This window comes from Vulpes lagopus, chromosome 3 (genome assembly GCF_018345385.1).
Source record: "Vulpes lagopus strain Blue_001 chromosome 3, ASM1834538v1, whole genome shotgun sequence".
In the NCBI taxonomy this organism is placed as follows: Eukaryota; Metazoa; Chordata; class Mammalia; order Carnivora; family Canidae; genus Vulpes; species Vulpes lagopus.
Window position 1 is genome coordinate 89,019,701 of NC_054826.1, and position 16,038 is coordinate 89,035,738.

The 16,038-nt window shown below is 42.1% G+C and overlaps 1 protein-coding gene and 1 pseudogene across 1 annotated transcript in view; one reads left to right on the forward strand and one right to left on the reverse strand.

Annotated features, from left to right (window-relative positions):
- NIPSNAP2 (nipsnap homolog 2) overlaps positions 1–10,487 on the forward strand; it is a 35,011-nt gene extending 24,524 nt beyond the window's left edge. Inside the window, exons 8-10 of the mRNA XM_041748119.1 lie at positions 4,882–4,976; positions 7,497–7,580; positions 9,328–10,487. Of these exons, the coding sequence (XP_041604053.1) occupies positions 4,882–4,976; positions 7,497–7,580; positions 9,328–9,392 (244 nt within the window). The 3' untranslated portion in view covers positions 9,393–10,487. The remainder of the gene's footprint in view (positions 1–4,881; positions 4,977–7,496; positions 7,581–9,327) is intronic.
- LOC121486814 lies at positions 702–2,487 on the reverse strand (annotated as a pseudogene).
- Positions 10,488–16,038: the final 5,551 nt, after the last annotated feature.

Consider the following 16,038-nt stretch of genomic DNA (forward strand, 5'->3'; position numbering starts at 1 on the left):
GAAAGGATCTGAAATATAAAAATAGTAAAGTATTGATGTTTTAAAAATCTAGGTGGCTAGAGTGTTTCAATGGCCACAAATTTAAAAACAACTTAAAAATAATACATGTTCAGTTTTATTTTATTAGTGGCACTAATTTCTAATAAACACTTTAAAAATTAAGAGTATAGAATATTTTATTTAAATTAAGGGTTGGCAGACTTTTCTGTAAAGGATCAGATAGTAAATATCTTAGGCTTTGTGGACCATTCTGTGTCCAAAACAATTACTTAACCCTGCTATTTTAGTGAGAAAGTGGCCAGGAGTGATTGTAAATGCATGAGCATAGCTGTGTTCCAACAAAACTTTATTTATGGATGCTGAAATTTGAATGTCATGATGTTCATGTATCATGAAATATTCTTTTGGTGTGATTTTTTTCAAGCATTTAAAAAGGTAGAAATCATTCTTAAGTTCTGGGCCATGAAAACAGCTACAGAAGGTTGGATTTAGTATGAGGGTCTACTTTGCAAACCCTGATTTAAATGATAAAACTATCCATTTCTTCCATCTTAACAGCTACAGTAACTTGGCAGTGAAACATGAGAAGCATGCTCATTAGTATTATGACAAAACACCAACTTTTACCATTATAATTTTTTTAATTGAGTTTATTAGGGAAATATGAGAGGCAAAGATACCCCAAGTGACAGAAAGAAAATTCTGAAAATGACCCTTCAAGCCAAGTGGGGGCCTGGCCTTGACCTCCCCCCAAGGACAAGAAACTGGTAGGTTAGCAACCACATTCTCTGGTGGCCACCTTGCCCGGGTTTAAGTGTCTCAGCCAGGACTGCCTCCCACCCCCTACGCCAAAGGTGGAAAGGAGACAAAGACTGTTTATAGAATCAATGCAAAGGCAATGAGAGCTATAAGGAAAGTCAGAGGGCAGCCCTGGTGGCGCAGTGGGTTTAGTGCTACCTGCAGCCTGGGGTGTGATCCTGGAGACCTGGGATCGAGTCCCATGTCAGGCTCCCTGCATGGAGCCTGCTTCTCCCTCTGCCTGTGTCTCTGCCTCTCTCTCTGTGTGTCTCTCATGAATAAATAAATAAAATCTTTAAAAAAAAAAAAAAATGAAAGTCAGAGAGAGAGATGGAGAGGACCTTAACAAAGAGTCCCAGGCAACTGGCTCTGAGCGCTTCAAACACACTGATGAACAGTTCTACAAAACATTACTTAAAAGATAAAATGCCTAATGTTGGTTCCAAGAGTTCCCCTGGACTTCGTCCCACATGCTACATCACACATCAATGTACATGGCAAAGCCCAAAGGCCACACTTTTGAAAAAAGAAAAACAAGAATAAGCCCTGTTGCTCTTTAAGAAGAGAGGAAGGAATTGAGGCTCCTGGGGCCTTTCCCACGTCAGCCTGTGTTCCATAAAGCAACTTCCCAGCAGCAGCATGGCATAGTTCTAGGTGAGAGTCTCACCTTTTGTCACCTGTGCTTCAATGTACTCTATTCTCCACTCGAGGGCTGTCAATTTCTCGTTTAGTTTTGCAAGTCTTTGAACGACAAGACATATCAAATGAGTTGAGAAAGTCCACAATCTTCTTGATGCTGCTGGTGATGAGCTCAACGTATCCCCGGCTCGCCCAGTCCTGGTGAATCTCCCGCTGCACCGGATCCTCTTGGCCCGCCATGGCTGCTGCCTGAAAAGGAGCCACCATTATAATTTTATATAGTTTTTGAAAATCCTGACTATTGTGAGAAAAAAATAAATAGTATAATAACATAAAGCCTCAGTAATTAAGAGAGACCCAAGAGCAGGTTATTGGCCATTAGTCAGGTATTAACCTTTTGGTTTCTTTTCTTTAAATGAGAATCTGACTTTTTACTTACTTTCAACTTATATGTCTTCTTTTTCAGTTATAAAATTTGTTGCTTTGAACTGTATAATTTGTAAGATCTCATTTAGCACCAAAAAAAAAAAAAAAAAAAAACGGTTCTGTATTCTTCTTCTTTTTTTTTTTTTTTTTTTTTAGATTTTGTTTTTAAGTAATCTCTACACCCAGCATGGGACTTGTACCCACAACCCATAGATCAAGAGTCACACAATCTACTGACTGAGCCGTCTGGATGCCCCTCTGATTCTTATTTCTTTTTTTTTTTTTTTTTTTTTTGATTCTTATTTCTAATAAATCTTTTTTTCTTGGGTTATCAAATGCTACATAATGCAAGTTAGAATTTTTTTTAATTTGAAAACTAAGATATACATATTTAATTTTATATCACTATTCTTCTAGGCACCATTTTATTAAGGGACCAGTTTTAGGGAAGGGCCTTATACACATAATAATTTAATTGCCCACAGGATAGGATCATTCATTATTTCTGTTTTTGCACATTACTAATTAAGACTTGCCCACTGTAGACTTCACAAGGAAGTACTGAGGTTATTCTTCAATTATTTTGAAAGTATTTATAAAGTCAGTTCAGCATTCAATTTATATTTTGGCACATAGGTAACTATTTAAGATGGTGATCTCCTCTCCAGTACATGCTTCTGATTATTACCAGGCTAAGGCAAGTATGTTTTCTTTGCCTACTGTACCTCAATTAGAAAAATTCATAATGGAATGAATAATCCTGTATATTTATCACTCAATGAAAAACAGTTTTTCCCTGAGTTAGAATGCACGTTACAGTGATTTGCTTAATTTCAATAATTTACCAATCAGATTTGTAATTTTTGTGAAGTTGTTGATCATTTTTTTTATAAATTTATTTTTTATTGGTGTTCAATTTGCCAACATATAGAATAACACCTAGTGCTCATCCCATCAAGTGCCCCCCTCAGTGCCCGTCACCCAGTTACCCCCACCTCCTGCCCACCTCCCCTTCCACCACCCCTAGTTCGTTTCCCAGAGTTAGGAGTCTCGTGTTCTGTCTCCCTTTCTGATATTTCCCACTCATTTTTTCTCCTTTCCCCTTTATTGAAGTTATTGATCATTTAATCCTAAATATAAAGATTAAGGAATTTAATATCATTTGAGGTTAGCCCATGGGGGCAACAGCAAGAGATCCCTCCTTCACCACAAAAGAACCCAAAAGCTTGTGTCCCCCACACAGTTGAGCTTATGGGGATGAGAGCTGAGATGGACAAATCAGTCTCAAGGAGTTCAGCTTTATCACTCCTACTGTGGTTGCCCTTGCCCTGCCTTGAGATGTTCTAATTCAGGTGTTATGAAGTGTGCCTCCAGGACAAGAATGTACTAGTCAAGCCAACTCAAATATCTTGTCCCTCAAGAGTTGTGTCTGTAGATGTTAGTAGATTGGAATCCTTGTTCATATGCCTCCAGCTCCTTTAAATTAACTAGAATGAATCTGTCTTCCCAAGTCCTGTCAATTTGATGTTACAGACTGCAGACCTAAACCTGGGTAGTGTTGATGTAAATATACTGAGTGGTCTGTGGTGTGCTTTTATTTTTATTTTATTTTTTTTCCAGCTATGCTTTTAAAGATTTATTTGAGAGAGAGCACGCGCCTGTGCACAAGTTGTGGGAGGGGCATAGGAAGAGGGAGGGAAGCAGACTCCCTGCTCAGTGTGGAGCCTGACAATGGGCTCAATCCCAGGACCCTGAGATCATGACCTGAGCCCAAATTGAGAGTGGGATACTTAACTGATTGAGGCACCCAGGTGCCCCTATATACTTTTTAAAAGAATCATTTTAGGATTTCAGGTGCATCACTAAATGTAAAAGTAAAGTACCTGGTATAAATATGAAAAGATGTTTAAGGAACCTGATACCTTTTGCAGTAGGAAATCTTAAAACGGAAAGTTTAAGCTAAGTGCCAATTTTTAGCCAATAATCACAATTTCATGTAACACACATAGATACCTGTATATACACATTCTTCCACACATAGGAATGCCATTTGGTACTCATTTTCCTGATGGTTTAATATGTTAAGAAAGAACAAAACAAGAGCCAGAGGTTTTGTTTCATTTTATATTGAAATATAGTTCACACCTGTTAAGCCAGCTTCAGGTGTACAGCGCAGTGATTTGACAAGTCTATACATTATGCTGTGCTCACCGCAAGTGTGTCCACCATGTGTCACCATATGACGCTATTATAATGCCATGAGGCAACTTCAGTTTTTATAGTGATGGTGTAGACATGCCAGGAAGCTCCACATTCATGATTCTTCAATGTGTTTTTCAGAATTCATGGTCTGCAGCTGCTTTGAAGGTGTGCCCCTTCATCTCTGTGTTAAACCCCATTATCCAGGGGTGGTCCCTGCCTCCCTTAGATACAGTAACTTCTGGCATCTTGAGTGTCTGGGCATCCACATTTCCCTTGTTTTATCTCACCACATTCTTGGGGAAGCAGTCCTTAAGTTGATGGGCCCTATTTTCTGCCAATTTTCTTGACCGTCAAGAATCAGCAGTGCAACCATCTATTCTCAAACACCGATTTTAGTAGTCATTAATTACTGTCCACTTCCCCCCAAAATGACTATTTATAGCTACAGAAAAGTACATTTACATCTTATATATGTTATCTACATTAAAATAACTTTTGATTGCATTTGATAATTAAAAACAATTCATCTTCATATTGTTTGAGAAGGGAAGAAGTCTGATTTGTTTTAACATACCTAATTCAGGGGATCCCTGGGTGGCGCAGTGGTTTGGCGCCTGCCTTTGGCCCAGGGCACAATCCTGGAGACCCGGGATCGAATCCCACATTGGGCTCCCGGTGCATGGAGCCTGCTTCTCCCTCTGCCTGTGTCTCTGCCTCTCTCTCTCTCTGTGTGTGTGACTATCATAAATAAATAAAGAAAAGAAAAAAAAAAACATACCTAATTCAGTAGCTGAATGTTGTCATTTTTCCTTACAGGGCTCGTGCAATTCGCTTCAGACAGGACGGGAATGAAGCTGTGGGAGGATTCTTCTCTCAGATTGGGCAGCTATATATGGTACATCATCTCTGGGGTATGTATTTGTTCCTTCATTTTTGTGTTCCTGGGACTTCAGGGTCCATTACCAAATAAGCCATACTAGGCAATAAAGCACATCTCAAATCACTAACTTTAAACACTGTAGCAAATCCAAACATCACAGATAGAAAGCAAGTGCTGGGCTATCTAGAAGGAAAGAGGTCAACAGTGAAAGGCCGGCCCACAGGCTTGGGGCACATTAGCAAGCTGACATGAGAGTGGGGATAATGGTGAAAGGAATAACAGAAGTGAAGCAAGGAGCCATGGGAGAGGGAAGACGATAAAGCTATCATCCTTTTCTAGACACTTCTCGTAACACATTAGGAACACTCCTGCATTTTATCCAGAGAGGCAGCTCCCCACATGCTCACTCACTGCCTGCCTCTCGATCCATTGTTCCAGAGGACCTCCTCCCTGTCACCTTTTCCATCCCCACCCACTTTTGTTTGACCTCATGTTTGGTATCTCTCAGGACCAGACTCCTATGCATCCCTTGCCACCCAGTGAACCCACTCCTCCTGAGCCCCCAGAGCCCAGTATGCCCATGTAGGTTGTCCCTTTGTGGCTATTTGTGTCTGTCTCCCTGCTAGAACAACCACTGGGTCTAATAGCTTGGTACATTTTGGGCACATTTGTATATGTTTATTAGTGTTAAAGAAATGAAGGGGTGGGTGGGTGGCTCAGTCAGTTAAGCATCTGACTCTTGATCTCAGCTCACATCTTAATCTCAGGGTCTTGAGTTCATGCCCAGTGTGAAGCCTGCTTAAAAAAAAAAAAGTTAAAAAATAAAAATCATAACTCATTTCTAGACCACGTTAATTAACTGAGGTATCAGTTTGACCTATTGGTCCCACCAAGGGCTGCATCCTGTCTGCCTGCTGTGTTAGCGTGGCAGGTGGACAGAGAAACGTGATGGGTATGATGATGGATCTCTCCCTCTCAAATAAATAAATAAAAACTTTTTTTAAAAATGTTAATTTTGCTATGCATATTTTACCATAATAAAAAGAATTTTAATTAAGGAAATGAAAATTTGAAATTAAGAAATAAGAATGCAGCCATCTCTAACCTGTGCTCCCTGCAAGGGTTACTGGCCATGCACCTGACCTCAGTTGGAATGCTGCTGCTTGTCATGTTCATGCTGTTTTGCTCTGGGTGGTGAGAGATAAAAGATTTTTTTTTCCAGCTATCTTTCAGCATCTTCCAAATTTTATGTTGTAAATTTATACTCCATTACTAGTTCAGAGAAATTTTATCTTTAGATGGTTACACTCGTAGACATACATGGGTAGGTCTTCTCGTCAGGAGAAGGAAACCTATGGAGAACAGGTGTATGTCTCAGAATAAAAACTGGAAGCCCTGACTTTTGTCCTTGAGTCTTGACTGGGCAGCCCTCCCCCTTCCCCATCAAGATGCCTAGGAGGTGCTTCCCTGGTCAGTAGTTGGAAGGATCTTGCCCAGGCTGGGAGTCAGAAACCAAGGCACCTGAATTGTACCACATGACACCAAAGACTGATGCCCTTCTCTCCACCTGAACCGCCTTTCTCTTCTGTTCTTGTCGATGACATCTTTTCAACCTTCAAGACCCACCTGGTCAGATCACACCTTCCAGACAACTCTGTCCAGCCTCTTCGCTGTAGACCTATATACCATAGTGCTCAGGAGGGAGCCTTTACTTGTCTTTTTGCTGTCCACTGCATTGAACACAGTCTCTCACCCACATCCCTGTAGTGCTTTGGAAATGTTGAGCAAAATTGAATTGAATATTGCTTATCTATAGTCTTACAGTTGTTTGTTGTTGTTTTTTTTAAGAAAGTTGTTTTTTGGGGGGTTTTTAAAAGATTTTATTTATTCACGAGAGACACAGAGAGAGAGAGAGGCAGAGACATAGGCAGAGGGAGAAGCAGGCTCTATGCAGGGAGCCCGATGTGGAACTTAATCCCAAGATCCCAGGATCATGCCCTGAACCGAAAGCCTACGCTCAACCACTGAGCCACCCAGGTGTCTTACAGCTTCTGATTATGAATTTAACATTTTCTTGAGGAATTGAGGAAATTCACTGGGCTTGAAAAGTGGTAGGTCTTGGATGCATTAGATTGTAAAGTTAAATAACTATTTATTTTGCTTCTCTCAAAAGGCCTTAACATAATTTTGCTCAGAATAACCAGCTCACAATGATCCCAGCTCAGTATTAAATTCCCAAAGCGGTCTTTCTGAGAAAACCAGCTGAGCAGCTGACTCCATACCTGACAGACATACTAGTAGAATGTATCACATCTTGTTTGGTATAATTTTTTTTTTAATTTTTATTTATTTACGATAGTCACAGAGAGAGAGAGAGGCAGAGACACGCAGAGGGAGAAGCAGGCTCCATGTACCGGGAGCCCGATGTGGGACTCGATCCCAGGTCTCCAGGATCGCGCCCTGGGCCAAAGGCAGGCGCCAAACTGCTGCGCCACCCAGGGATCCCTCTTGTTTGGTTTAAGTCTTGCTGATGCTGTGTGTTATTTTTCAGCTTACAAGGATCTTCAGACCAGGGAAGATATACGGAATGCAGCATGGCATAAACATGGCTGGGAAGAATTGGTATATTATACAGGTAAAACCTTCATAGAGCTAAAACTTGTCATTCATCTCATCTTACTGTTTTACATTTTTTCACCCCAAAGCTAATGTGTACTTTAAAAAAAAAAAAGGGATCCCTGGGTGGCGCAGCGGTTTGGCGCCTGCCTTTGGCCCAGGGCGCAATCCTGGAGACCCGGGATCGAATCCCACATCAGGCTCCCGGTGCATGGAGCCTGCTTCTCCCTCCGCCTGTGTCTCTGCCTCTCTCTCTCTCTCTGTGACTATCATAAATAAATAAAAAATTAAAAAAAAAAAAAAAAAAAAAAGTATGTTGTTCCAGGGTGGTGAATCATTAAGGCCAGTGGGGGGATGGAAAATAAGCAGAGTTTTCTTTAATAATGACATGCCTTCTTTTCAATAAGAAGCTTTCATTCTTTCAAGTATGTAGGGGAGCCTGAGCAGTTGGTGGAGCCTGTGACTCTTGATCTCATGAGGTTGTGAGTTCGAGCCCCAAGTTGGGTGAAGAGTTTAAAAATAAAATAAAATTAAAAAAAAAGCAAGTTTTCAGACCCTTGTATGTTTTAAGTTTGACAACATTTACCTTGTTTTGTATTTTTCTATATTCTCTGAATATTTATTACACAATGTTTTTCTCAGCTTTCCCTTTCTCATCAAAGTTACTTATTCCCCCCAAATTATAATTTAATAACAGCCATTAAAAAGTAATTTTGAAAATTACTTTGACATTTTGACTTTCTGTAAGCACATGTGTATGCCTGTGCATGGATACTATGAAAATCTGGTTGCTTGATTTTTATAAGAACACCTGGGCTGAATACAAGCCAGCAGTACTGACAGAGGTAGTAAGTACCAATCATGTTGCATATCAGGTACATTTTAAGCCCATTCACTACTAAGAAAATCAAAGAGTACTTTGTCTAGAAAATAAGTATTATCTTGTCTTTTAGTTCAAAGCATCTAATGTGACTTTTTTATTTTTATTTTATTTATTTTTTTAAAGATTTTATTTATTTATTAATGAGAGACACAGAGAGAGAGGCAGAGACACAGGCAGAGGGAGAAGCAGGCCGATGTGGGACTTGATCCCGGGTCTCCAGGATCACACCCTGGGCTAACGGCAGCGCTAAACCGCTGAGCCAGCCGGGCTGCTCCAGCAGTGACAGTTTTAGAAGTGCCATCTGTCTGTTCCTTTACACAAGATATAGTCACATGCAGTATTATTTGATTTTATATAACTTTTAGGTCAGGGGTATCTGGGTGGCTCCGCCTTGGGCCCAGGTCATGATCCCAGAGTTCCAAGATCGAACCCTGCATTGGGCTCCCTGCTCAGCGGGGAGACTGCTTCTCCTTCTGCTCCCTGCTTGTGCTCTCTCTATCTCTCTCTTTCAAAAAAATGGATAAAATCTTTAAAATAAATAAATAAACAAACCATCATTTAAAAAAAAAAAAACTTTAGTTCAGTTCTCAACCTTTTGAGAAGGCACCATTTTTCTTGCAACATGGACTTTCCTAAGTTCCTAAAATGAAACAGACCTCCAGACAGAATCTGCTTTAATTTTAACATCTCCTAGGATATTAACTCATCTACCATTAACTTGTATATTTCTGTCCCCAAGATCAGTCCTATAATTTCCAGCATGCTGTTCTGATTTCAAGCACCATGTCTTCTGAACGTTCTTCTGAACATTCTTTGTTACTGTATATTTACCATAATCTGTTTGGAAAAGAACAAGCACAATAACCTTGATCCTTGTTTTCAGTCCCACTTATTCAGGAAATGGAATCTAGAATCATGATCCCACTGAAGACTTCACCCCTCCAGTAAAGCTACAGATTTTATGTGCCTACATAAATTTATGTGACAAGTATTTGTTATAAATTAATTTTAATTGTATTTCAAGTGAAAAAGAAACACTGAAGTGTGTAACTGCTGTATATAGCTTATGAGAAACCTCTTTTCTTTAAAATTTACATAATCACAGGAAAGGAAACTATTACAGTTTGATTGTAACAGTGCTCTGTAGTCCTCTTTGAAACATCCCTGTGTTTGTTGAATATACCTTCTACCAGCCACCCCTCTCTACCATCTGGGAAAAGAGGGCCAAAATTAAAATTTGAATCATCTCCAAACAGGAATCTAACAATGAAAAAAAAGTTAGCAATTTCTTTATAAAAAGCAAATCTGTTTTGTAATTACAGATTTTTATACAAATTTCTTGTATCAGGAAGAAATATAGATTTTGTTATGTTACTCTAGCAGTTTTTCTGAGTCTCAGACTAGGAAAAAATTAGAAGTATACCCAGTACCTGAAAATGTTTGAATTCACTCTTATTTTTAATCAGTCGGCATAGTAAATATGCAGTACTAAGCTGGTAGTGGCTGCTAAGGTACATTTAATCAGTAATTCAGGCTTTACATCATGTATTGTGATATCTCTGTATGAGGGGAGATATTGGGTTAAACCTGTGTATCATATGTGATTTTGAAATGAACACCTTGAATAGCACTAATTTTTATTTGTAATATTTTTCTATAATAAAATGAGTAGCATTAGGAAAAGAGGTTTTATTTTGTAAACAATCATTTGTGACCTCAAGCATTCTGTAGTTAATATTTTAGTAAAGCCCATAGCAGATACTTCTAAGATCATGTATGAAGGGTGGTGCATGTTGGGATTTAAGTTGGAATAAAATGCATACTTTGTCTAGCTCTGTTTGATTTAGTTTTTTAATATAGTGTGCCAATTTTGTGACTGTAATGTGAAAGTCCTGTTAAAGTGAAAAATTACATCTGACCCCCAAATTAAAGAATTAATGTGTAAAACAAAGTGAATAAATCTCATATCAAATGTCAATCTTTTACATGTGGTTTTCTCCAAGAACATATAAAAATCAATAAAACCCTCTTGATTTTCACATATACATGTTTGCCATCTTTTTTATGAACTTGTTCTGCAAATGACCCTGTCCTTCTTGAAAAACACCTTGTCCCCTGTTGAGTGAGTATATGTGAGTCTACAGAGCAAAATACTAAATAAATAAGCTCATCCGCTTCTCCCTAACCATTTTGGAATGTTTTGAGGAATGGATATGGGTGAACTGGTGCACAGTGTTTGGGAGGATGGGGCTGCTGGCAAAACAGGTGCTTTCAAGTCCATGGTCTGCTCCTTGATGAGGTACTCACTTCCCCTCTTTGGTGTTCAGTTCCCTTAATCTATAAAATGGGGAGGTGGAATCCGGTGGCATTTAACATCCCTTCAGCTCTGAATTTTTGTGACTTCTTAGCACCACAGGAAGCACCACAGGAAGCAATAGGAGGGAGAAGGAATGGTGAGCTCTGTCATAGAAAATCTGCATTTTAGCAGTTCTTCTGATTGGATGCTCAGAGCATGTTTGTAGGATGTGAATGAAAGAACTGTTTATGTGAAAATGCTTTCTAAACTATGTAAAGAAAAAATGGTAGAGTTAGTATTCTTAGCAAATTACCTTTACTGGTGATCTTACTCAGCACTGGAAAAAAACTAGGAACAGAGGGAATTTTCACTTCAAATTATGTGGACTTGAAGTGAACCCTGCAGAAGTCTGGAATTTTCTATCATTCACTGGAGTATTAGGGTTCTCCAGGGAAACAACCAATAGGATATCTAGATACAGATAAACATAAGAAGAGACTTGCTGAAACTGGCTCATGTGGTTTGGGAAGCCAAGAAGTCCCAGAATCTGCCATCTGCCAGCTAGAGAACCAAGAAAACCAATGGTATAATTCTGTCCCAAGTCCAAAGGCCTGAGAATCAGGAGAGCTGATGGTTTAACCCCAATGCAAGGCCAGAGGCCCAAGAACCAGGAGCTCCAGTGTCTGCAAGCAGATGATGAACATCCCAGCCCAATCAGAGAGAGTGCATTTACCCTTTGCCCTGTTCCACTTGGGCCCCCAAAGGATTAGACGATGCTCACCTACTGATGAGAATGGATCTGTTTACTCATTCTGTTGAATCAAATGCTAATCTTCCAGAAACACCCCTCATAGACCCAGAGATGTGTTACCAGCTATCTGGACATCCCTTAGAGCAGTCAAGACATATAAAATTAACCATCAATTAGCTGAGCTCACAGTTGTTAGATGAGTTAGATGAGGCTCTCCAAATTGTATTATCTACGCAAACCCTCATCTAGAAGCCATTCAGTATCTGGTGAGCACCAGGATGTCTGGATGCCAAATAGAATATTTAAGAATGACATTTTCTTTTTGAAACTTTGCTTTTCTGTTCTGTGTTGCTTTTTTAAAGGAGCTTTCTGTTCAGAAAAGCAACAGAGCAATGAACCAACTGTAAAACGAGGCTATTTCAGAATATACCCGACTCTAGGAAGAGGAATTTTTGTCCTAATTAAGTCTTGGATTTCACAAAGCAGTCTGCCTCACGCTAGGCTTTAGTCTTCCTTCAACTTAACAAATATTGAGTTTCTGTTATGTGCCAAAGTCAGACACAGAGAATAACATCACGAACAAAACATAATCTCTGCCTTTGTGAAGTTTACAGTCATGAGAAGAGACTGGCAGTTAAAATACAGACTACCGTAAGTTACATGATATGGTAGAAACTGACAGATGCTCTAGTGGGGGAAGGTAGAACAGGGTAACCGGTCAGGTATCTTAAGGGTGGCTGGGAGAGGCAGGATGCGGTATTTTTTTTTAATTTTTTTTTAATTTTTTTTTATTTTATTTATTTATGATAGTCACAGAGAGAGAGAGAGAGGCAGAGGGAGAAGCAGGTCCATGCACCGGGAGCCTGATGTGGGATTCGATCCCGGGTCTCCAGGATCGCGCCCTGGGCCAAAGGCAGGCGCCAAACCGCTGCGCCACCCAGGGATCCCGAGGCAGTATGCAGGTTTAAATATGTCTGGTCAGAGTTGGCCTCACTGAAAAGCTGAGATTTAAGCAAAAACGTTAGCCAGGGTTTGGAAGGGAATCCCTTCATGCTGGGGGAAGGGCTATAGCAGAGGCCCCAAGGCAGGGTCATGCCTGGCATGCACGGGAGCAGTATGAATACCATCGCCTGAAACACAGAGGGAGGACTGGGTGGGAGAAGACAGAGATCATGGGCTGGATCAGGAAGGTGCTAGAGGCCACTGGAAGGACTTTGACTTTTACTCTGAGATGGGTCCATTAGAAGGTTTTGAGCAAAGGAAAGGCATGATCTGATTTACATTTAATTTAATTTAATTTAATTTATTTAATTTAATTTAATTTATTTGAGAGAGCGAGAGAGCACAAGCATGGAGGAGGGTTAGAGGGAGAAGCAGACTCCACACTGAGCAGGGCGCCCGACGTGGGGATCGAACCCAGGACCCTATGACTATGACCTGAGCCGAAGGCAGATTCTTTAATTGACTAACCACCCAGGTGCCCTGACTTACCTTTTAAATGGTGGCTTGGACAAGGGATGGCAGTGGGAATAGGGAGAATGGTGAAATTCTAAATATATCTTGACAGCGGAGTCGAGGTAATTTCCTGAATGATTTTTTTTTTTTCCTGAATGATTAACTGTGGAGTGCGAATGAAAGAGAAAAATCAAGTGGCCCAAGTTTTGGCCTGCACACTGGAGAGGGGAAGGCTGTAGGTGGAGTCGGTGCAACAGATTTGAGGAAGTGAAGATCAGGAATGTTTTGTTGAATTTGAGATGGTCTATGCAGATATTCACGTGATAGGCAGGTAGGCACGTGTGGATTCTGCAGGTCAGAAGCACAGTCTCACCTGGAGATGGGCATTTATGAATTGTCTGCATACAGAATTTAAGGTGTTATGGAGAGTGTAGATAGAGAAGAGGCCAGGGTAAGGAGGAACCAGGAAGAGAGTGAAAAACCACCATGGAAACAGGAAAAAGCTCACAGAAGTGGACTGTCATGAGCATTAAGTGAACGAAGTCCATCAAGGATGAGGTCACCTGTGTCAATGCTGCCGCAAGATGGCGTTAGGTAACCTCAGAAGACTGGCCACTAATTTAGTGACATGGCGGTCTCTTGGTGACTTACAAGAACATCCTCTCATTACACTTAATTTATCAAATAATCACTTTATTTTACCCGTTCCTTTCCAATTTGTCAAATCTTTTTATTAGCCCCCCCCCCACCTTAGAAGAACAAATTGTATTATTTGATCTCACTATGAATTTTCATTGGGAATATTCAAAACTTCCAAACTCATTTTCCATTTGCTGGGTGTAAGTCTGATGAATATTACTTGCACGAGCCAACTCATTTTTATCATTCATGTGACACCATCCCTTCTCTTTTGAAAGCCCTCTAGAACCTACACTTTGCTCTACTCCAGACCAGCACTTGAAAGAACCCACTTCTTTACCCCATATTCTCAAGGCTGCTTGTCAAAAGGCCTTTTCTTCAGTTCACATTAGATTTATTAACTTTATGCCTTTGGTTTCTGGCCAGGACACAGATGTTCAAAATGTGCTTGATGAATGCATAGAAGGAAGGGAGGGGAAATAAATGGAGAGGGAGAAAGGGAAGATGGAGAAAAGAGGAAGTGTGGAGTCTGGCAGTTACAACTGGAAAATACATGAGCTCTCAGACAGTAGGGCAGTGTCTTATTCATACTATTTTTTTTAACTCATACTATTTTTGATGCAAACTCTAGCAATCCTTGGAAATTAAGATGATATGCCTAGGTAAGCTCACAAGTAAAAAAATCCAAAAGGAAAACAATAAGCATACATCAAAGTATGTTCAGAGTTGAAAACTGATCAGCAAAGTACTGAACGGTCCTCTATCAATCAACTGGTACTAACTAGTACTAAAACTAGTACTTTTTGCAGAGTTCAGTGACCATTACAAATGACACCACCTGAATATTTCATAAAACAGTTCTTCCATTCTCAGGAATAAAACTCATCTACTGTATCAATACACATCAACACTTGTGATAAAGTGTTAAGTGTCAGCTTGCGTAGACTCTCCCGGCCCCCATAAATCGTTAACTCCCTTAGTAACGCCTAGGATGAAGCCTGCCGTGGAAATCACTGGCCCGAGCTCCTGCTCTGAATGTGACCTTGCAGCAGTCGTCACCTTCTGGGCGCCCACTGCCGTCTGTTTAACAGCGGCATCTACACGGCTGACCCCAGGGTTGTGAGAATCCCGAGGACACATGCAAAAACGTGCTGGAAGTATGACGGTGAGCGGCGACGCACGGCCAGATCGCCGCCCCGCTCTTCGGGGGTCATCCTGTGGCCACACCTACTGAGGCTGACGGCTTGAACCCTGGATCTCCCTTGGCGCGCCAGGCCGGCGGGCCCTAGAGGTCACGGAGAAACTGCGTCTCCAGAAAAGAGAAACAGCAAAGCAGGGAACCAGAGCGGGGGTGTGAGCACGAGGAAGCCCAAAGCCCAAAGCACAGAAAAGCTTTGAGGGACGCCTCCTGTTTCAATTTAATGCCATGAACGATTTCAATTCTTGACTTTTTGTTCACGTAAGTGGTGTGCGCGATCGGAATGAAGAGCGACGTCACGGGATCCCTGGGTGGCGCAGCGGTTTGGCGCCTGCCTTTGGCCCAGGGCGCGATCCTGGAGACCCGGGATAGAATCCCACGTCGGGCTCCCGGTGCGTGGAGCCTGCTTCTCCCTCTGCCTGTGTCTCTGCCTCTATCTCTCTGTGACTATCATGAATAAATAAAAATTTTAAAAAAAAATTTAAAAAAAAGAAGAACGACGTCACGAGGACAGGAGGCGGCGTCACGAGGACAGGAGGCCGCGTCAGGAGGACAGGAGGCGGCGTCACGAGGACAGGAGGCGGCGTCACGAGGACAGGAGGCGGCGTCACGAGGACAGGAGGCGGCGTCAGGAGGACAGGAGGCGGCGTCACGAGGACAGGAAATGGCGTCAGGAGGACAGGAAGCGGCGTCAGGAGGACAGGAGGCGGCGTCACGAGGACAGGAGGCGGCGTCACGAGGACAGGAAATGGCGTCACGAGGACAGGAAGCGGCGTCAGGAGGACAGGAGGCGGCGTCACGAGGACAGGAGGCCGCGTCAGGAGGACAGGAGGCGGCGTCACGAGGACAGGAGGCGGCGTCACGAGGACAGGAGGCGGTGTCACGAGGACAGGAAATGGCGTCAGGAGGACAGGAAGCGGCGTCAGGAGGACAGGAGGCGGCGTCACGAGGACAGGAGGCGGCGTCACGAGGACAGGAAATGGCGTCAGGAGGACAGGAAGCGGCGTCAGGAGGACAGGAGGCGGCGTCACGAGGACAGGAAGCGGCGTCACGAGGACAGGAGGCGGCGTCACGAGGACAGGAAGCGGCGACAGGACAGGAGGCCGCGTCACGAGGACAGGAGGCGGCGTCACAGCGCCAGCGCTCTCGACTCCCGGTCGCAGCCGCGGGGAGCCCGGGTCCAGAACTGGAAAAGCGCGGAAGACGTCAGCGTGTTCTGGCGTCACGTCAAACTCACCCCCACCCACCAGACAGG